This window comes from Sphaerodactylus townsendi, linkage group LG09, assembly GCF_021028975.2.
Source record: "Sphaerodactylus townsendi isolate TG3544 linkage group LG09, MPM_Stown_v2.3, whole genome shotgun sequence".
Classification (NCBI taxonomy): Eukaryota; Metazoa; Chordata; class Lepidosauria; order Squamata; family Sphaerodactylidae; genus Sphaerodactylus; species Sphaerodactylus townsendi.
Genome location: NC_059433.1, coordinates 28,948,309 through 28,971,633, shown reverse-complemented (window position 1 = coordinate 28,971,633; position 23,325 = coordinate 28,948,309). Strand labels below are relative to the sequence as shown.

Genomic DNA, 23,325 nt, shown 5'->3' with positions numbered 1-23,325 from the left:
GCTCAGATCAATCAAATTGGATTTGCCCAGATAGAAGCCTCTCTCTTACCCTTCCTCGGCAGTAGCAATCTAATCAAAGCAATTCTTCCAAGATGGCTTTTATCAGCCTCTGATTCATCACGTTCACCTCAAATAAGCTGAAGGATGGAAAATCTGGGGTCAGCTAGCAGGGATCACTGGATAAAATTAAAAACAACCCCCTCATATTGGCATTATCAACATTATTTTTGGGAAGAGATCAGGAAGATTTGCAGCCCCTTCCAGCTTGGCTGATCCAATTTATACTCTCAGGACCCACTTACAATATTAGTTCTGGGGGAGTCGATGAATCTGTCCCTGTGGTTTCCTTAAACAAAGAATTTCTTTCTATGGATCAGTCACGAGTTTTTGTACTTCTTTGAGCTGTTTGCTTTCTTGATCACATTATATAGAATGACCACATTATATCGATCCCATTATATATAAATTCCGATAAGAGTTCTTTCTTATGGGAAACTATATATTTAATGTAAATGCCTGAGCTTTAAAAAAAAATGATAGGCAGTTTGGGGAAGCTATGGATTGGTGTGGAGAAACACCATGTCTCAATCCTTTCCTCATCAGTTTTTCTGCTTAAAAGATGCCCCTAAACTTGTCCTCCTGATATGGTATCCCAGCTGTAAATTGAATGGTAATTATACATCAGGAAACTCAAAGGGAAGAAACCGGCAGATGTGTGCAGGTATGAGTAACTGTGAGCAGAAAAGTTCTAGCAACAAAGGTTTTAAACCACCTCACAGCTCCTTGCCTTCACAGAAACTCCTAAGGATGCTTTTTAATTAGTATTTTTTTCATTATCATCGTGTCACCAGGTGCATGGGAGTGGGGGAAAGTTAAAATGATACATTTGACCACAAACCTAGAAAACTGTTTTTGCCTGCAAATTCTTGTTTTACCCTGGTGTACTGTCACAGGAAGCAGATTGTTTGATGTTTCCACCACAGTTACCCCATACTGTTAAAGAAGCAAAGCAGCTTCCAGTTCAAAATAAAGCATACCAGTCCATGATCCTCAACACAGCTTTTTTGGGTCATCAAGGGGACCCTCCACTTCTGTCGCTCAACAGTGGAAAAGGTGGTTGGATTCAACTCTTCTTTCTTTTTGCACAGGTGTTCCTTTCTCCCCATGTATGCATCTACAGATGTCACGGGATCACATCTGGGAATTCTAATGCATTTCCTGTTTAAAAAGCAGTAGGTTCAAATTCAAGGTTTATCAAATAAATGAAGATTGAGGGAATTAACCTTTAAAATGTCATGTTCAGTGATTAGTGGATTCCCGTCTCATTTTACAACAGAAGAAATTCTGGCAGAACACTTCTACATACCTAAGGTATGTAGAACCGAAGGGACCGGACAGGTATTTAAGCTGGTTTAGAAAGCTGGAAATCATCCTCAGTGATGATTGAAATGACACTCACCAAAATGATCCACTCTTGCACACACTTCACTGAAAGGCACAGCTTCTGTGTCCCAGATGCATACACAAGGTATTCTGGGAGGTCATACAGAACTATGATGAAGCTGCTTCAAAAGTAGCTCTGAAATAGTATTTTTGTATAATATGACATAATTGTATAATATGTATAATATGACATAATTTCCCAAAACAGATTCCTATTGCAGTTGTAAAATCATTTTTATTGGTACAAATATACATTATGAATAAATTCCTTCAGACAGTTTTGTAAGTCGATGTCTGTGAGATATGCAAATTAAAAAAAGCAGAAATTGCTTTTACAGATGACAAACTACTTTTCTTTTTAAAGTATGTGTTAAAAGTTATAATGTAGCCAGAATCTAAGGCAGTTTCTAGAAAATACCAATAGTAATAAAAAATGTCATTACCCTCATTCCAATCGACGACATACATTTACCTACAGATGTGGAAGCATAGCGAGTTAATAGTAATTCAGTCAGTTTCTTTGTTGTGCTTTCAAACAGTACACAAATGTAAGAGGTTGTGTTCTTATATACAGTACAACAAACAGGAAAAAGTCTCCCAAAGGAGGATGTAAAAACCGTATCCAAGCCATTTAATATATATTATTTATCCAAATTCTTTTATTAGTGTGCTCTGTTGATATAATTATAATTACAATGTGCAATTGCATTCAGCAAGAATATATTTATAAAGTAAGTTGCGTGCAAGTTTGACACATTTACATTAAGCGGTATAACATCTCGCCCGCTGTACAAGGTGGGTTAGTGTAAGAAAATGCCCAGTTCATTTGCTTGGTTTTCCTTCAAAGCCCAAGTGCAAGGCATTATTTTCGTAGCTGCTTCAGAGAAATTCAAGTAGAAACATGACATAGTTGCTGGCTTTAGCAAAGGTTTAAAAGGGAATGACTGGAATCAAGGAAGTCAGAAAAAAAGAGCCCAATTTAGGAAATCTGATTACACCTCTATAAAAAAACAGCGGTTTAAAAAGAGTAACCAACAGCTGTATCCTTGTTATTACAAAAATAACCAAAAACAAACACCTTGCACTGCCGAGCAAATGTTGAAGCAACTAAACAAAAATAAAATCTTTATCTGCTTCTTCTCCGGAATCACTGGACTTGCTTCCTTGCTGACCGTCTTTACTTAAAGATCTCTGTTTTTGCTCTTGGAATTCGTAAGTCTGCTGTCTCTTTGGACCTGCATCAGAATACAGAATGCGCAATCAGGAAAAACTCACATATCATATAATTCAGGTACCCACTGCAGAGTGGTATACACTGGTACAACTCCATACTTATGTATATTTTTACTCCAAAATTTCCTGAACGTTCATCTCCGGGGTGGGGGAGGGGGGTTGGAATAAGTGGATGTTTTGCATGCACAATACTAGTTGTTTGAAATGGGAAGATACATCTGATCCAGAATGGACTTGTGTGTGGCAGTATGTTGTAGACAATTAGTTGCTTTCTGGATGAAGAGATGCGGCTCAGGGGTACAGCATCTGCTTGGCATGCCGAGGGCCCAAGGTTCATTCCCTAGCACCCGCAGTTAAAGGATCTATACTCTGTATTGTCGAAGGCTTTCACGGCCGGATTCAACTGGTTGTGGTGGGTTTTCCGGGCTGTGTGGCCATGGTCTGGTGGATCTTGTTCCTAACGTTTCGCCTGCATCTGTGGCTGGCACCTCTGAAGATACCAGCCACAGATGCAGGCGAAACGTTAGGAACAAGATCCACCAGATCACGGCCACACAGCCCGGAAAACCCACCACAACCGATTTATACTCTGTCTCACAAACAGAAGTTAGTAGATTGAATATTCCTCTGCCACAGAACTCAAGTAGCAGCAAGCCTTTATTGGCATAGACAATAGTACAACAATAGTAAAAAACTGATTTAAAAAATATACAATACAGGAAATAAATGTTAAGTGGGAGGAAAATGACTGGCATTTAGTAATTTCCTGGAGAAAGTCTGCCACTATCATACAAAGAGAAGGATCAGGATTGTCCAGCAAGTAGTGTAATCTAAATAAATCGGGGAGATCGGGTAAATGTAAAGGAGTAAGATTCACATACTTGGATCTGATTTCCTTGAATCTGAAACAGAACTCAACATGTGTAGAATGTTCCATCTGGTTCCTAGTGCCTACCAAGCCCTGTTCTTCCCATCCATTTGCAAGTTTGATGATAGTCATTCGATTTAACTATAAATGCTCTTGTATCCAAGCACCATGTTCAATAATGCACAAAATAATGGTTTTGAGAAAGGCAGCAAGTAAAAATGAATGATAATTCTCAAATTCGTTTGGGGCTATATTCTAATTTTCTTGGCCGCTGCCCTTCAACTGACTGTACTAAAATCTTTTTCTGAGACAGAGCCTAGTAGCAGGTGATGTGAAAGTCTTCCCCTGAGCCACTGCTAGTCTGAGTAGACATCACTGATTGTGGCAGACCAATGGTCACATTCAGCATAGGGCAGCTGCGTGGAAGGTTAGTGCAGGCAGTTTTTAAAGCACCAGCCCCTTGTTCTGGTGCATGTTGTGGTGGTGATGCCAAAGATGTGACTGGTGATGTTAAAGCAGCCTGCATTGTGCTAGATCTCAACAGGATTCATTCCAGCACACGCTTACCCTGAAGAAGCAAGCTAACACAAGATCCCGAAAGGAATCTACATGTGGCCTGCAGCAGTTGTGGATTTGTAGAAATCTACTAAACAAAACCAACAGCAGAAAGGAAAATGATAATTTAAAACACTAACCACAAACCAGAACTAGCTCATACTGCAAATATAATAGAGGCTATTACAATAGATAAGCATATACATATGTATCTTGGTATAGGAACAACACTGCACAATGTCTTAGGTGTTGTGGAAAAGTGGGTTATAAATATTTCAAATAAATACTCAAGGTCGTCATGTGTTCTTAACAAGTAATAAGTCTTAGGACGATTCCTAAATTGACAACAAGCAGCAGACTGTCACTCACAAGGATAGATGGAATTATTTTGGCATCTATCACAGTTCTCTGATATTGGCCTAGGGAGACTTGGCTCAGTTGGAATGCCAAACCGTGGTTTGGCTTGGCTCTAACGTGAATGAGTTGGAATAAAATGAAACCAGGAAGGGAGGGGAACATGTGGCATGAGGCAAGGAAAACAGGGTAGGAAGGAACCCATGTGCCTAAGGCTCCTTTCAGGCTCCTTTGTGTTGTGCCTTGGGGTTACAGGTGAACAACTAAACCATACATATAAAAGAGCTTCATTTTCAAACATTACAGATGAAATCCCTGCATTTTTCACAGCTGAGCTCACCACCTTTCATTATTCAGCAGTGAGCATTCACAAAAAAGAGGGAATTTGCACAGTTCATTATGCGTAGAAGAACATTCGCCAGAAAACTAAAAGAAAGACCAAGAAGCTGGGGGAAAAAGAAGACATGGTGTGAAAATCTATGATTATTTTTTAACCAAAAACGAGCATTTGGACATTTGATTGCTGAGCTGCAACACATAGTAATTAGGCCTTGGAAAGCCTTCTTGTATCTGTACTGAATAGCTGAAACAGCAACCAATTCTGCTGCCAGGGCTTTTGTTCGGCACAGCATTTGAAAAGCTCTAGGGATGAAAAGCAGTCCCTGCCACATAAAAACTGTGGAAGTGATCAGGAAAAAAAGGAACTTTTCATGCCAGTTCCTACATTTGTCATTCATCCAGACTTGGCAAGAGAATGTAAAAGTCCCTTCCCTCTTTTAGACTTCCATTTCTTTTCCACGGCCTATTTTGCCCAAAGAAACAAATCCTCAGCTGTGAATCTTTAATGCTGATAGTCTGTGATTTTGGTAACAATGTTATAAAAACAGGCCATTCTTGTTGAACTGGATTAAGACAATAAAATAAATGTATTTAGAGATTTTAAAGCACATTTCGTTTGTAAAATGTACTTCATTTGAAGATGCTTTGGTTCTCAAATACATGTTTCAAATCAAACGTTAAAGTGGTTTTCTCAATACTTTTTCTACTGAATTAAAGCAAAATTTCAGGAGGCAACTCAGAGTGTACTAAAATTACTGCCTGGTTGTTCTTTTACCCTAACTTCAGGGAAGGGAAGAACTGAAGAAAGATACTTATTAAGCTATTTATTTACTTTTATTAGGCCTGCTTTCCTGTCCTTTCCCAGCTGAGATTTCAGAAGTGAAATATTGGAAATGACACTAATGAAGTTCAAGCTCAGCTTGTAAATACTGTATTTCATTTTCAAAGCACAGCTTTTTAGAAAAGCCAGGTAATTACTAGCCACAGTCAAACCAACTAACAGTTACTCTAGGAAACATTTTACAATTGCTTCAACATTCAGATCTGGATGAAATTTTATGTTTGTATAAGAATCAGCTTCTGCTGCAGAAATAAGTTTCTTTTCTATCAGAAGCAAGGTGCTGGATAAGAAAGATATTTGACACTTTCATTGTGGATTTCCCAGTTGCCACACTGGAGAACAGTATGGAAGGTCAGATCTCTGCATGGGGGCAGAAACAGAGACAAAATGGCATATGATAAGGGACTCACAATGTGTTGCCTGAACCTCTGATTCTTTTCCCTCACAAAGCTCTGAATCAAGTATTATAAATGATAACAAGGAAGGGAAACATAACATGTATAGAAGAAGAGCATGGTGTGACTGCTATTGTGACTGCTATTGTGAATGTAAGGATTTTGAAGATTCCTTCCTTCTTTGAGTTTGTCGAAAAGGCATTAATTCAACTCAAATTAAAGGAAATATGGCCCACAGCTAACTAGTACAGGAGAGTATGAACACAGAAAGAGAACAGACTGAAGAAAGGGTTGCCTCGTTTCAAATGGCCTGAACTTTCTTCATCTTCCCTACAGATCAGTGTACTAGGGTAGACATGTCCTGAATTTAGAAACTAAAAGGACTTACCCTGCCTGCCCACACACACGTTATGTGGTAAATAACTTGGAGTGGAACACTTCCAGTTTTGAAACCTGATTATGCTAATCAGCAACATACTTGGATTTGTATCACACAATTTAGCATGAAAATGTTGATTTCCATATGCTGGATTTTTCTTTGCAATACCATAATGATACAGATAGGAAAATAAATTATAATGTATCATTAGGATAGTGAATGAGCTTTATCACGGTGTTTGCCAAACAAATTTAGGCAGTGATTTAGAATTCACAACTTTCACTTGTGATACTCATACCCCAAATACCTTTCCCCCTTTTCCTATAATTCTGACTTTCCCTATGTGAACACAATACAACCTAAATCAATATAAAGTGAACATCATGCATTGATGGAAGACATACACTTTAGTAAAATGCTGTCATTGTTAATTGCTCTGATAGTTATAATGAAAAGCAGATGTCCTCTAAGAGCAACTTCACACTAAATGTGTAAGGAGCACATCATACCACAAAACTTGTCATGAAACCACTACTGGCTGCAGCTACTCCATACAATGTTTCTTTCTCCACAGTGCGCACAATAACTCTTGAGCATCTCCATACCGCACCACTGGGACCATTCCACACTTTGCTTTTCTGTCACCAGATGGAGCACTTGAGAGATTTCTGACTGGTACTTGGCATTCATTTCTAGCAGTCATGTTTGGTCACCCAAGTGAGGACTAAGGAGATATGTGGGTAGACAACATGGATTTTAGAGTGAGAAGGAATTGCAAGATGGAGAATGTTAACAGAACAAAGTTGGTGTACCTGGGACCACAAACCAGGAATGGAAGCCATCTCTGTGGAAGTAGATCTAAAGTCAGATAATGCATGTGCATGCATATATACCATCAGAATACACATGTATACAAGACTCTATAAGCAACGACAGTGAAAGCAATAGCCAATTTCCAATAAGTGAACATCTTGACACTTATAAGAAAAAAGGGAGGTGGGGGCTGAACAAGAGATTCAACATATTTACCTTCCTGTGAAAGAGACCTAATAGCAGGCTGCGGGCTGCTCTGCCCATCTTTTTCTTTATCAGAAGGAACTCTCTTCAAGACAGGTGGAAGCAGAGCTATTTTAGGGGAACCTGGACCAGATGGAGACTCTGGGATATCCTCTGTGGAAACATCATATGAACAGGCAAATTACTTTAATAGCCAAGTGTATTCTTTCAAATTAACCCAATGAACGTGGCATGGTGTTCTCAGTCCCGGCTGTTCTCCCGCACCCATCTGGGAAGAAGAAGTGATAAAGCCTGGCTTTTCTACCAGTACGCTGAATTGCATTTTGCATTCAATTAGATAATATTCCTGATATTTTAACAGTTTTGCATACTTTTAACGTGGAGATTTGAAAAGAAGCCCTGTACGGATGATTATTCACTTTCCTTCCACTCTAGTGTATAGCTTCTCCAAGAGGAGGAAACCACAGTGTGCCCTCAGGACCTTTAGATACGATTATAATAAAATAATAACATTGCTATAAAGCATATCTGTATTTTTGGGAATCTTATTCCCTTTCATAATTTTAAATAGTTAAATAGTAAACAGAAAAATGAACACAAAGGAGCTGTTGCTTCACTTTAAAGTTTCCATCAGCATTTAATATACCAGACAGTATGTTAATGCCAATTTAGTTTTAAAAGGTTTCTCACCAGTCCGAGAGGCAGAACGTGGCTTCTGAGGAACGGTTGGCCGCCCGGCAAGGCTGGGCTTTGTTGACTGAAGCGGAGGCTTTGGACTGGTAGGTGTACTGGAAGAACTTCGTGTCCTTACCCCAGTTTCTGTCTTTGGTTCAGTTTTTGCAATTTTTTCTGATGAAGATGAGATGGAATCACCTTTGCTCAAGGCCAACCGGCTCTCTGGAGAGGCTTGATGGAGCTTAGCTACTGAAACAAACAAGCCAGCAGGCATTCAGAATATTTTCCATATAATAAGCGTAGTGAAAATGCTACTTCTAAAATAATAAGCAGTGAATTTTCTGGTTTGAATTTTCTGCATCTAATGAGAAAACATACCATTTCAGCTCTACAGTTTCAGAGAACTCACATGCGCACGGAGGGATGCACAGGGAGAATGTGTGTGAAAAACAGCTACTCAGTAAAAACAAATACTGCTACCTTCTAACATCTAGCTTTTGTTCTGAACAGTGAGACTCAAGCCTTTAATAGAAGGGATAAGCAATCCCAGTGGGGGGAACCAGTATACTACTTCCCTCTATGGTAAAATCTAAAGAGAACTTCTGTTCCAATTCTTGTTGGTGCTTGGGATGATCTGAACAATACTTCACTGCCTCAATTTTGGATACTGGCTTGGTTCTACCAACTGCTACTGGTAAGTCTTTCAGCAGGACACTGTTAGCGTGCCTAGCTTCTCTATTGCCAGTTCAACTTCTGCCATTGGCTAATTTAGAGATCAAACCATTTCAGTCAGGTATTGTATACATCACAGGTGTCTAACTCGCGGCCCTCCAGATGTTATGGACTACATAATGCCAGCATCATGAAGGCAGAGGATGATGGGAACCGTAGTCCATAACATCTGGAGGGCCGTGAGTTTGACACCCAGGTTTCCCATGTCCACTATGTGAACAAGCTGCTTGGGCAACTGCCACAAGGACTATCTATTCTATATGCTTTATATGGGCTATTTATATACACATATACACACACAATTTCCTTTGTGGAAACGCTTTCCATATACTAAACTATTATGAACAAAACAGCCATTTTCCATTCTAGAAAATGATTTGTAATTTTGACTTGAGGGTCTGTAAACCCCTGTTGTTCCTAACTTTCAGAATTCTAATATTGTATTCAATTATTTTTGTTTCAGCCTTATTGCTGAACAAGAACAAGAATCTGCCTGGAAGTTAGGAGCATTACGTGAGGAAGAGACAGAGGCAAGCTGCTATATGGTTAAGTAAATAAAGTCAAAGGTCAGTTTGACTCATATAACAGGAAGAAGGAGGGAGCCAGTGATGTCAGGAGGCTAAGGGCTGGGATTCAGAACGGGAAGAAAGCCCAAAGGAAGGATAAGGGGGAAGGGACAGAACTTGCAATTTATTGGAAAGCAGGGACTTGAAAATAGAGTGGTCAAGAAGGCATAGACCTGAGGGAAAGAAGGGAGCAGATTATATTATACTTGGGGAAGAAGGACAAAGAAGAAGAAAATGTATAGATATGTACATATGGGCAGGAGGAACTTTTGACAAAAACAAATAACAAGGAAGTATCAATGTGAAGGAGTAGAGAAGCCAAACAGAAGCAGAAAGAGTGTTATTCATACAATGGTTTGACTTGGGCAGCAGTCTCATATAGTTTTGAGAAAACTCATAAAAGTTCATCCATGAACAAATTATTTCTGATAATCCGTTTTGCTTCTTAAAGTGGGCATCTCCTACTTTAAAATTTATTTTTAAAAACATCAAAAGGTTTCTCATCCATCCATTTTAATTCATAAAGTAATTCTATAAAACCCTAGAGGCAAAACAACAAAACATTCAGATCCACTTTCTTTGTTTACGTCCATGCAGGCTTGACTTTGATTGTCTTAATCTGGCATAGACAATAAGGTAATTTAATTAGTGCTTGTCAGGCTGTTCTTAGGTTTGCCTCTTCATAGTGAATGAAAACAAAGAAATCAACAAACAGCTGATGGCAAGTATGTGAAAAGCAGATCCGAATTCTCCTCTGAAGAGGAACACAAGAAATAAAGTACGCCATAGTTCATTTGTTTAAGTAGTATACTTTGGAAAATTTGAGGGAAGTAAAGAATTGCATAATTTTATTGCATTTTGGTTTTTTGAAAACAGACCATTGACTGTCTGGGACATTCTGAGGAAACAAAATAGGAAGTAAGCACTTACTTGATTATAGTTTATTATGGTTTTCAAAAGGTGTAGAGAGACAAATAGTATTGGTACTTGTAAGGATGTGGTTAATAAGACTTGAGAAGCTTTCTTAAAGGAGGTGTTCTGTTTTCCTCCAAGGTTCTTGACAGGTAAAATTTTCTCTCCAAGTGGACTGGAGCCCCCCATTTGGTGAGATATCAACCACAGCAGAAAGAAGAAGGGGGCCACAGATTTAGACCCCTTCATCCAATCTGCCTGAAACTTGGGGGCTCTTTATTGAACAGGGATCACTAGCACCACTGCAATGCTAGTGACATTTGCTTGAAAGTTACTTCCGCCTCCCAGAAAGATTCTCCATAGGGAATAATGGACGTGAATAATTCCAGGATGCTCAAACCAAGCCAATGAAACACCACAGTCCCTTCTAGAGCTGAATACTGAACTGCTATTTGGAACCTGAATAACCTGGAATATCTTTAACTAGCAGTAAAGCCCATTGCAGGGGAAAATGCAATGGGCTCCAGAAAAATATGTGGGGAGGGGGGTGAGCAAGCATGTTCTCCTGTAATGGGCTTACTGCTGCTTTACCCGCCCTCTCCCCACTGCTGACGCACCTTCTACCTGTTGATGATCCTAGGGCACTGCTGTTGAATTGCTGCTTGGGGTGGGAAAGGGTGGCCAGGGTACTAGGAGGGTATTTGGTGGGTGGGAGAGGTGTGTGCTGGGTCCAGTGGAAAAGGCCTTGCTAAAGACTCTTTCCTGACTCTCTCCTTGCTTAAGATCAATCCTGACCAATTCTGACTGAAAGCCTGGTCAGCCATTTGGATGAGTGTCAGTGTACCTGTGTTGGAGACTGGGAGTGAGAGTCCCTGGATTGCTTGTTCCTAGGCCACATTCTGTAATCAATAAAGCTGCAGTTGTGCTTTCAAAGTAAACTGGAGTCTTGTCTCTTCCTTTGTACTTAGGCTTGAAACAAATCCCACAGTAAACTGGCAGAGAGGCAGGTGGCGTTTGATCACCTCTTCCCAGCCTCCCTGTCTCCATTAGGGTTCATTTCCATACACACACACCAAGAATCTTTTCTACAAGCATAGAAACAGGCTTTCTTAATTTTTCTGGACCCATCTATCAAACTTTACATGAGCTCAGAAGAACGGTGACTAGCCCAAGATCACACAGCTGGCATGTGTTGAAGTGCACAGGCTAATCTGAATTTCCCAGATAAGCCTCCACAGCTCAGGCGGCAGAGTGGGGAATCAAACCCGGTTCCTCCAGATTAGAGTGCACCTGCTCTTAACCACTACGCCACTGCTGCTCTAATAGTTCATTTGGATTCTTAGTACCGGTGAGTTTAGAGAACTAGTTTCAAGTTAATGAGGCCTTAAGTTAGAAGGCTCTCTCTATAACTAAGTTGGAGCAACGCACCTGTACTACTTCCATCCAACCGTTCTGAGTTCACAGAGATTTCAGCTGAGTCTCTTGCGTCATTTCCAAATTTCTTTCCAAAAAGAGAGTGAGAGAGAGAAATTTAGAATATCTTAACATTATATGACTCTTTTGAGAAATACAAACCACAGACTTCATTCAACAACTCATCTTACCCTGGGGCTCAGAGCTATGTCCTGTTCCAAAGAAACATACATATCTAATGGTTTCTTCTCCACGGCTTCAGAATGAAAAACTGCTGGATAGCTCTTCTTTTGGTCTTTGAATGATCATTATTTTATTAACCTATTAGGCTATTAACATTTGTAGCATCCCTTTGCCATGGCAACATTACAAGCTTCAGGGTAACAAGTTCATTAAAATTTTATTAACAGCCTCTGAAATACAACTGAAGAGGTGACTATTGTATAGAAAGACTGTTGCATCGTGGCCAGAAATTCTATGATGCATGTGAGTGTCCCAACACAACTTTTAATTTCTGCCACCATTGCGTCCCATCCTAATCAAATTCTGTGTCATGTCCAAAAACATTATTTGCAGGGGTGAACTGGGAAATTAAAAGGGCCCAGGAAATAGGCCCACATCCTATGATGCATCTTGCAGTCTGACATTATAATCCCGCCTGGCTAATTACAGAGACCTCCCTGTGAAGATGACAGTCCAGGAGCACATGCAGAGGTACCTGTTGCACCCTCACCTGGATCACCACCCTCACAATGCAATGTAGGCAGTGGCTGCTGTCTCCTCATTGCACAGAAGGCAGCCCAAGTACGAGCAAGGTAGCTGCACCGGTGCCCTGACTACCCTCCTTGCGAGGAAGAAGAAGTGGCCCCTCTTGGCCACAATATTATACATCTGGTTTGAACTTGTTGATATGCTTGTCTTGAGCACTCTAACATGACACCCCCACAACCTTATCACAACTTTCACCCTAAGCCCACCATATGCTATTGAAGGATGAGGCCACAAAAATGGATCTTCTGCAACAAATATGCCAGTATGAAAAAAGTCAGAAAATTATTTTACTGGCCACAAAAAATGATATTAGACTAGCTTCAGTGTCAGAGAGTTACTTTACTGGCTACATAAAGTGATACTAGACTAGCTTAAGAAACCACACAAACTTCATTTTTCAAAATCACAACCAACAAAAACTTATATAGCCTTTCTGTGCTTTAGCAGGTTTCAAATTACAACTATGCGAGCCAAAGAGTGCTCTCATGAGTGAACAGATGGTTCAATGGTTGTACAACAATATAAACAAATGATTTATCACTTCATTTAATTGTAATTATTAAATGGAAACTAACTGAAAATCAAATGAATTTGTATATATTTAAGAAGCAGCAAATGGAAAATCTGCTATCAGAACTCGAATGCAATTGAGATTCATTTTACATAAACAATACCTAGTTTACACTTAATTGTTTTCTGGCAAATGTAATAAACAGAAAGTTGCCCTTGATTATATCATCTAAAACACCATCGAATTCATCTGTTTCTGAACAGTTCTTGGTCGCCCGCCCTTCGACGAACTAATTAAATCTATGCTATGCAGTCGTATTTGCGTGAATATTGAGTTCTTCAAACACTAGGTGGAGCAAGATCACCACTGAATATTGGATATTTGCAAATGCTGTACCTAATTCCAACATTAAATTCAAAGCAACACAAAACAGCATCTGCCATCTTTTCATCTCATACACCTGCTCATCATCTGTAACTGTAACAAGAGCGTACTGGGTCATGCCTCAAAAAGTAAATTCCTTATGGTTTTGTTTTTACATTGGCTAGATCTCAATTTAAAGAGCCATCTGCATTTCAGAGCTCAGATGATGTGCTAATATCACATAACAAACATAAGAACACAGAAACTGTGGCTCCCCAAGAGGACTTTGATGCCTGCCATGGCTAATATTTCTGCTTAATATTAATAACCCACCTACAAGAAATAACATGAAGCTGCAAGGAGCTAAGGACCGCTCCAGTCACCAAAACGAGAACAGAGCCCCCTTCACCTTTTGTGCTGATGCAGCTCTTCGTTCTTGTTTAGCTTTCATTTCTGCTAGGAGTCCACTGCCCATCACTTGCACCCCATATCTACGCCCTCCTTGAGGACTGCCTTTGCTGTCACTCTTCTCAGATTTCCCAGCATCCTCCAAGGAAGCCTCTTCTAAGGAGTCTGGTGTTTTTAATTCCTCCGTTTTTTCAGTGCTGCCATTCTGTTCCACCGACTTGGTTTCTTTCTTTGTAGAATCTGTTGCTGTGGGGCCTCTGACTGCCCCTTTGGGCGTTGAAGGCTCTTCTGACACTGTTACAGTCTGAGGACGTTCAGATTTGGATCTAGATTTTATTAAATTCAGAAAGCCGCTTTTCCTAGAATCTCTCTTTTTCTTTTCATCAACTGCTTCTCCAGCGTCACCGGAGTCTGAACTTCTTGTCAAGAACTTCCTAGTGGATCCAAAGGAAAAACAAACATAAGAACGGGTTTGTTTATTAGAAATATTTGGTTTAGACTCTCAAGTTGCCCCTTCAAGGGAGAATAACCAGTCTTAAACATTCTAAGCCCAATTATGAAGTATTTCAGTCTGTGACCAGAACAGCAGATATGCAGATTTAGGCTGCATTCCAAGTAACCAGACTGAGTTCTTAAGTAAATGTGATTAAATACCTGTGAATTTAGACTGTGCTCACAAACGTATAGGCACCCCCTCTCCTTGAGGTAGCTCTGCTTTGCTTTAATTTACCTACGAATTAAAATTACCTAAATTCTTCCTTGACATCTGCAGACTATGCTAAGTTGGGAAATGGAAAAGGGGAGAAAGCTAGAGCCAGGATCCTGGAGACATCGACTGAATTTAAGCCCATGAAGGCAAACAATGAGAAGGTTGTGGAGTTGGTGGGCCATTATGAACAAGGTGTCTGCTGCACAGCAGCGGTGAGTATCCTGCACAGCAAGATTTCTTATACAGATGTACTTCCCCGAACTCCGCTTTCAATTTCCATTCTCCCTGCGACAAGCAACACCGCTTTGAACGTAAGTTTAATTTTCTTTGCTGGCAAAGTGGGGGAGATTTGCCAGGGATCACACCTTTGCCCCAATATCTTCCCTCACACCCACCATCAGCCTACTAGCTTCACCCTTCCCACACCCTCACACTGGCTTGCCACTTCAGGTTTTTCCCCAGCATGTGGGTTGGGAAGGGTTCCATTGGTTGACAGGTGTGTCGCCCATTGCCTGGATCGGTATCCTATGCCATGCCAGTGCTCCATCTGCTGTATTCCATGAAGCCTGTTTCACTCAGTTCTCTGAATACTTCTTGGTCCCCTCTTTTCCCTTCTCAGCAACCTCTTCCTGCTCTTTGGGCTGCAAGAAGTATTTAGCAGCTTTTCCTAATACCATTCCACGATATAGTACATAGATCATCATACTTGCTTCCCTCCATTTAGGCATGTGCTAAAAGTTAATAACTATTCACGTTTAAAACTTACCACTTTTTAAAATCTCTATGTGGCTTAGTAATGTACACATAATCTTCCCTCTGCATTAGTTTTACAATTGTGTCAAACATACAAAGCGTCTATCAGTTAATTACGAATTAGCTTCAGTCCTTATATTTTGTTTGGAAATTCACACTAAAGGAATGGGAGCATTTTAACATTCAGTTTTATTAAAACATTAGTTTAGCTCGTACGCTAGTCCTTGGGGTGAATTCCTGCTCTGCAAAATAATATGTATTACCTACAATTTAATTTACAAGCCTTATTTACAAACTGCTCTTTTATATTTTGGTAAATGTCTGTTTCACTAGAAAACTGCTGCCAGCTCATATTTTAATAATACCTTAATTTTAAGGTCACACGCAGTAACCAAGACATACAGGTATTGAAACAAGGACTGTACTAAAGGTATATGGAATAATCTCTAGTGTTGAAAGTCACCCTGATGTTAGTGTAGCCAAACTGAACATTTGCATTGTTTCACTGCATCCTTTGTCTCCTTAGCTAGTTCTGCTCTTCAGCATCATGCCTCTCACCTTGCTTTATCATCACTGTCCTTGGGCTTATTTACATAACGGTTTTATCTGATCGACTGTGGCAAGCCACAGAATTTACCTATACCTGAGAATCTATCACGTTGCATGACATACTAGGGCAGAGGTCAATGAGGGCAAAGAAAGAAAATGCTGAAAAGAACACAGGGGAAAAAGAAGGGAATTTCACTGACACAAACGGTTCGTCAACTCCTAGCAGACTCAAAGAGTAGAAAATAGAAGAGGACACCAGATTTAGACTAGAGGTCTCGGTGCTAATCGGCTAATAAGCAGTGCATAGAAACTGTCAACAAGAAGATCACAACTGCACCTGGGGTGTGCTGAGGATGGGGTATCATATCTCAGAGCCCCCTTTTGCACATTGTGCAGGAAATTCGTGAGCTGAACCTCTAGGAACTGAAATCAACCTCTTTACTCTTATACAAGCCTATATGAAACTCAAGAAACAGTTAATTCCAGCTGTGCTGTTACCTCACTTGGTGTCCTAATAAATTCCAAACTAGCCTTTTTAGACTATATTTAGTATATGCTATTTATATTCTAAACACTTTAAAATACAAGCTAGTACAGTAGCTTCTGTCAGCACTGTAGGAAGTTCAGGCTACTTCCTTGACATTTTCAAAAAAAGTAATACCGTATATACTCGCGTATAAGCCAAGTTTTTCAGCCCTGTTTTAAGACTGAAAAATGCCCCTCGGCTTATACACGAGTCACTGCTTACCAGCCGGCTCTTCAGACCTCTGCCGAGGCTGGGGGTGTGGCTGGGACGACCTCCCTGTGGCTGCACAAGCTGCTTGTTGCTGCCCTCCTTGGAGGGTGAAGGGGAACCCTGACTGGCTGGGCTTCCTCAAACCGCCGGAGGCAGAGGGAGCTCCTTATTTGGGCAGTGACTCCCCCTGATGTCATTGCCCAAATAAGGAGCTCCCTCCACCTCCTGATTGCCTGGGGAGGTGGAGGGAACTCCTTATTTGGGCAATGACATCAGGGGGAGTCACTGCCCAAATAAGGAGCTCCCTCTGCCTCCTGGCTTCCCACCTTCAGCTTATATGCAAGTCAATATGTTTTCCCAGGTTTTGGTAGTAAAATCAGGTGCCTCGGCTTACACACGAGTCGGCTGATACACGAGTTTATACGGTACATACATCAAAATACTCTGATTCCTAGTTGAGATCATTGAGCATCATTTCCACATCTTCTGTGGTTTACTTGAGAATCGAAACTTACTTTGAATCCATCTTTGTCACCTTCTTGGTAAAAAATTCATCCACACCTTCATCTACTCTTCCCATAAGACCATTCTGTTCTCCGTCATGGGGTGCTGCAGTACTAGTGACCTGATAAAACAGATATGGTTTTTTTGTAACCATAAGTAGTAAGTGTTATGGTTGAGGAAAGAATGTGACTATTGGTCTGAAAATAAATGTCCTTATGGAGGAAGCTGCAAAATGAAGCTAAGCATAACTATGAAGAATCTTAAAGGCTATGGACATAAAACTTAGATACTGACCAAGTACGTATAAAGTGTAATGTCTTTAGTAGCATTTTCACTCACAGCAGCTTGGGTGGGTTGTTGTTTTTTATTCCTTTTCGGCCTTAGCTTTGTAAAGTGTTCAAGTTTTTTCCCCTCCTCAGAAGGCAACTCTGAAATGAACCCAGAACCCCGTTTGTCCAGTCTTCCTGAAGGGAATGGGGGGTCCTCTATGTGGATGGGAACTTCTTCTAAAGCTCTGTCCAAATCAAACTCCATTTCTAAAGGAAATAATTTTTTATTTCTGGTCAGTTACTTTAAAATAGCAATAATTCAGTAAGCAAATGATGTCTCTCTTTTTAAAAAGTGTCCATAACCAGTTAATATTTTCTTTCATATGGCCTCTAAATAAAAACATGTACATATTATGAAGCATCTCAAAACCACCTGGGTCCAGTCACTGCACAAACATACAGTAATGAAAATCACGACATTCCGAAAATGGTTTGAATTGTGATTATCTTATTTACACTGTTACATCATTTACGTCAGTCCAGAGTGCGCCCTAAAGTAAAGATCAAGCTGTGGTTTACCATTAATGTGTACAGGGTGACAAACACATTTAAATACAATACCCTGTGATTTTTTAAAAGTGGAATAAATAGGATGATAGAGTAAGGCTGAACAATCAAGTGACCAGGAGCCTAATTACAAGTTATACTTTTCACAGGTCTTTCCCTGGGTCTGATGGACAAGGAGAGATCTGAAGTTCCAAACTCCAAACTCAATTCCCAAATCTGCAGGAGTCCAATTCAAACTGGGACACAGAATACATGGAGTGGAGCTTAAAAGACTTCCCTCCGAACCATGTCTCATACCTAAAATGGCCCAGAAAGTACTACAAGCCCTCTTGGGGAAGAAATACCTGTGGTATATGTGCAGCCTATCAGTACACAATAAGTTTATCCAACATGCAAACAGTGCGTCTCTAATGTCTTTCCAGATCAGGAGAGAGAAAATATAAGCATCCTCTGCATGGGAGTCAAGCTCTTGATCCAAACCCCATGCAAGATTGCGAGATGCCACTGATAGTCTTCATTGCCTGACACCTCTCTGGGCAGCAGCAAGAGAAAATAAAGACAATAAACCACTGCCTGCCTCTACATGAGTATTCGCTTCTGAATTGTGCCTGGAAATGATGCAATGACATTGGTGATGCTGCCGGCATCCCATCCCCCCAGTGTCCATGCCTCCCAACTCTCCTGCCAGGGGCATGGCCAGGTTCTAAAGTTGGAGGGAATGAGCATATTAAAAAGGTGCCATGACACGTACCAAATAGTGGTGGGGGCCAGAGCCTGGGAAGGAAGAACCTAGGTGTGGGGAAGTGGGGTGGGAATTTTTAAAAGCTGCCACTTTTCAAAAATGTGGTCAAGAGGAGCAGTTGCTCCTCTGCGCCCCCATTAGCTAAGCCACTGTCTCCTACTTATTGTCAGACTTGGCTTGGCAGCCCTACACACCACATGATGTCAGAGCATGGGATTCCCAGGGCAAGGAATGGACCTGGAAGAAGTAAAACAGGCCTATCACCAGAGGCATATCGGGGCTAAATGGCGTCCAAAGACAAAAACCTGTCCGGGCGCACCCCCCGCATGCAGAGCCCCGCTTACTGGGGAGTAAGTGTGGCCTGCTCGTGAGTAAACCCTGCTTACTCGTGAGTAAGCCCCGCTTAATTGTGACTTAGGCTCCAGCTCTTCTTCGCTGCCTAGAAGCCAGGCATGAGGGAAACTTGCGCCCAGCTTGTAGGCAGGGAAGAGATGCTGCCAAACTCCCCTGCACTGCCTAGAAGCCAGGTGCGAGGGAAACTCGCACCTGGCTTGTAGGCAGGGAAGAGGGGCTGCCCGTTTGGTCATGTGGGGGGGCCATCTGGTGCCCCCCACATGACCAAAAGGTGTGCGCCCGGGGACAAGGGGTACCCCATGTCCCTAGGGCCGTACGCCACTGCCTATCACGCAGCATATCTGATCCACATCAAACTCAAAATGTATAAACATAATTTGTCTGCTGAACGGAGCCAAAATGTCTCTCATTCCTATTAATCTGAGAATTTTAACAGCATTAAGAAGTCACAAGAAACAAAGCCAAGGTGTTAACAATAGCTAAAATAACACTTACCAAATGCTCTGGACACAGGTCGCAACATTCTACTGTGGATGCTCTTCCTTTTTGACTTAGGAGTCATCTATGATTAAAAAAAGAAGAAGTAGAAAAACTTCATGGCATTTTACCATTTTCCAAAATCAGAATACAAAACTTAACAGCACTACTGCAAATACTACCATGTGACTAGGATTGCAGTATTGTTCTGTATACTATAGTGTCAACACAGCTGCAAATGATGGAGCAAACTGAATTCTATTTCAGCTCATTCTATTTCTATTTCTGCTCAAGTGTTAATTAAGCTCTTTCAGAAATATTTATTCATAATGATGGAAGAGTTGGAAAGGATCCAGGTTTGATGTTCATAATTCATACAGAGCTTGTGACATTAGCTTAATTCTTCTTTTTAAAAAAGCATGGATTGAAACTAATAATTAAACAGGTCACACATCTTTACAGTTCAAAGAATTCACATTTTTTAAAAACATCCCCTTTTTTTAAAAAAAGTATGATCATTATTTATAGTTGATAGCTTTGAATAGTGCGTCCCATTTTCCGTTTTCACTTCTGACACATTTTAGTCCAATAACTGAAGTGGTATAAAGAGGGGACCACTCAAAACTGATACATGCTTCTTTTATTAACTACCGTAAGCAATCACCATAAGGTGTCATCAACTACAAAACAAGCAGAAATTCTGAGTGAGTCTACTTAGCATCCTACTCAGTTCTATTCAGCCAGGCTTACTTCCAGGAAAGCGTTCATAGAATTGCACTAGTCTTGTACAACTGTTAACCCTGAAACTCTATATACTGCTTTTTGTGCAATTTTATGATGCCTACATGGGGGAGGTCATAGTTTCAAATACAGTTGCAATGAAATGCTCAAATATAAAGATTAATAGCCCTGAAGACAAACTGAACAAACACAGATCTAGATATTTTTTTAATTGCCTTTAATTGTTATAATTGTAGATCCTTAAGCTCTGAGTATGGATTCTCTGCTTGGATATGCTAATTTAGCCTCATTCCAGTATGGGTACAAGAGGTCTACTAGCATCCACTCAAAAGAACAAGGCAGCACGCAAAAGAGAAACCACGTTCAAACGCTTCTCATACAGTCCAGACTGGTAGGCCGCAAGCTCTAACCACAGCCTTTACCGCTGCCATTGCAGCCGGACTAGAGAATAGAACAGTAATATCAAATGTCACAAATGACCATGTGCCTATTGCCCAATCTCTTTATTAAATACGATTAGGAAGACTTACACTGAAGGTGATAGGGACTGACAAAACCAATCTAGTAACTGAGGAATCCCACTAGGTGTCATTTCAAGCAAAACTTCTAGAGACAGCATATTTGTTTTATCTCCCATCCCCTTATGTACAACACATTGTTTGATGACCTGAATTCTCAGCAATCTTAAAACTGCTTTTGAGTCTACTAACATAACTGGACTATGGTTAAACAAATTTATTGTAGAATCTTCAGTATTGAAAGATGTAGCCCAAGCAATCAATCCCATTAAGGGAAGCACTATAAACTTCCCCTCAGGAGAGGAATCAATGTTACTTACAGATCACACTCCTTTTAAAATGGTTCATTAATTATGCGGCTCACTGTTCAAAAGAAATGCAACTACTCCTTCACTTTTGCACAGGAGTTAAGCTGGTTCCTGTTTTACCTTACAAAGATAATACTGTGGAAAAAATAATTCATTCACTAGTAAGATACAGGCTCTGTTCATGTTCATGTGTAACAAAAAAAAACCCTGTTGTTTACTTTAACTATGACTAGCTTGTGAAACCAAGATTCAGCTGGCAGGTAATCACTCAAACCCTGGTGAGTCTTGACAAACATTGGCTTTATTATCTTTGCTCCATAGCCTACAGAGAGGTGCCAGAATCGAGGCTGGAAGTCTACATTCATACATCACATGACATCATAGTTAATACTAACATTTATACACAAATTTCAGAACATGGATTCAGTTCCTGGTTTGGCTAACTTATCTAACCATAGTTAGTGAAGTGACATTTACAAAATCACACCAACCACAGGTTAATTAAAGCATGGCTAAGCCAGAAATTATGAACAACAGATACTGGGTAAATATGTGTTTGTCAGTCTGGCAGATGGTGAAGGGATTGTAGCAAACAGGTCAACAGCACCTCACTCTTCTATTTGCCAGATAGTGAATCTAGATAGGATCCACAGAGATCCTGATTTGTTTTGGGAGCAGGAGGCTAGAGTCAACACAGCTTAGCAATCCAAAAGATGCTATTTAAGAGGCATGAGCAAAATTCCTTGGCACTGTTATCATTCTACTGGATAGATGAACCTCTAGCCATACATCTTTGGCAGCCTCCTGCTTGTGCATAGGGGCAGCCTCCCTTCCACGACTTGGCCAGTTCTACAGGCACTGGGTCCTGAGATGTTCAAGAGAAATGTAGGCATAAAGACACAGGAGCAGCAGTGGTGTAGTGATTAAGAGCAGGTGCATTCTAATCTGGAGGAACTGGGTTTGATTCCCCGCTCTGCCACCTGAGATGTGGAGGCTTATCTGGGGAATTCAGATTAGCCTGTGCACTTCCACACACGCCAGCTGGGTGACCTTGGGCTAGTCACAGCTTTTCAGAGCTCTCTCAGCTCCACCCACCTCACAGGGTGTTTGTTGTGAGGGGGGAAGGGCAAGGAGATTGTAAGCCCCTTTGAGTCTCTTACAGGAGAGAAAGGGGGGATATAAATCCAAACTCCTCTTCCTCTTTCTTAAATCAATCAGTTAAATTACAGTGAGAGATTCTTGTGTTACCAGACATTTGATTCAATTAAGAAATTTAGGATGTGCATGATTTCCCTTGTGGATCCTGTCTCAAGCAAATACATCAACACACTTTTCTTCCCATAAGGATTCTGACAGGACTGGGGAAAATGTTCTGCACTAAGCAGCGAGGGAGCTCACTTCAAGCCCTCCCTTTCCATCATCAGGCAGGACCTGGATATTTACAGCTCCTTATTGATGAAGGAATCAGTAAACAAGCTAGGAGCAAGTAGAATCTCTTCCAGGCTCACAGAGAGAATAGGTGCCAAGACCATTATTCTGTGTCTGAGAGATTGAAATTTGAACTACTTTATTAATAACTTATGTCACAAACTGCAGTCAGACAGCACAGTTGATGGGACAGTTGTTGTTGGAGAACACTAATTACCTTTTAGTTCCAACTGCGTATATCCCATGAGCCACATTCTATAAAAGGGAAGAATGTTTACACTATAGCTCTTCAGTTTCCAGCAAAATAAAGTTTGGGTTCCCCACCACCACCACAGGTGCTACAAGTGAGTGGAGATGGCTAAACGTACAAACATATGTGCAAAGAAAAAACGAAACACACACACACATATGTGGGATCACCAGGCTAAACAAACTTTATCTGTTTTTTTACATAGGGGGAAGCCCATCAGATGAGCTGCAAGCAGAGTAGACTGCTGGAAAGATGGCCGCAGTAGCACAGAGGCTCATGAGTGGGGAAGAAAACGGTGGGCACTACTATACAAACAGGCAAGTCTTGCTGATAGTCGTCTCATGCACTATAAATGCTCTCTTATCAAAGTTCAGTGTTTCATAGTGCACAGAACAATGGTTTTGATGGTGGCGGCACTTAAAAAAGAGTCTGTAATAATTTTTGAGATTCAGAAATGGGGAGAACTAGGTAAGCACTAGGACCACAGTGGAGCATTCCACCACAAAGAAGGTCCAGGAAGAAGCAGCAGATTAATTCAGAAATCTCCTTAGATCTTTTGGTGAGAAACAGTATGGTAGAGAAGGAATACGGAAATGAAATCCCACCCAGAGGCGTTCCTCCCATTGGGCAAAGTGGGCAGCTGCC

General features: G+C 40.8%; 1 protein-coding gene across 5 annotated transcripts in view; it reads right to left on the bottom strand.

Annotated features, from left to right (window-relative positions):
* Window positions 1–1,656: 1,656 nt before the first annotated feature.
* The window catches only part of CARMIL1 (capping protein regulator and myosin 1 linker 1), a 156,584-nt gene continuing 134,915 nt past the window's right edge, over window positions 1,657–23,325 (bottom strand). For 4 of the 5 annotated variants that reach the window (XM_048507671.1, XM_048507674.1, XM_048507673.1 and 1 more), the window contains 8 exons: window positions 19,454–19,520; window positions 17,366–17,562; window positions 17,038–17,147; window positions 13,777–14,209; window positions 11,738–11,810; window positions 8,115–8,348; window positions 7,437–7,577; window positions 1,657–2,678 (listed from right to left, as the gene is read on the bottom strand). In XM_048507671.1, the coding sequence (XP_048363628.1) occupies window positions 2,551–2,678; window positions 7,437–7,577; window positions 8,115–8,348; window positions 11,738–11,810; window positions 13,777–14,209; window positions 17,038–17,147; window positions 17,366–17,562; window positions 19,454–19,520 (1,383 nt within the window). In that variant the 3' untranslated portion in view covers window positions 1,657–2,550. The remainder of the gene's footprint in view (window positions 2,679–7,436; window positions 7,578–8,114; window positions 8,349–11,737; window positions 11,811–13,776; window positions 14,210–17,037; window positions 17,148–17,365; window positions 17,563–19,453; window positions 19,521–23,325) is intronic. The other variant, XM_048507672.1, reaches the window with a different exon arrangement.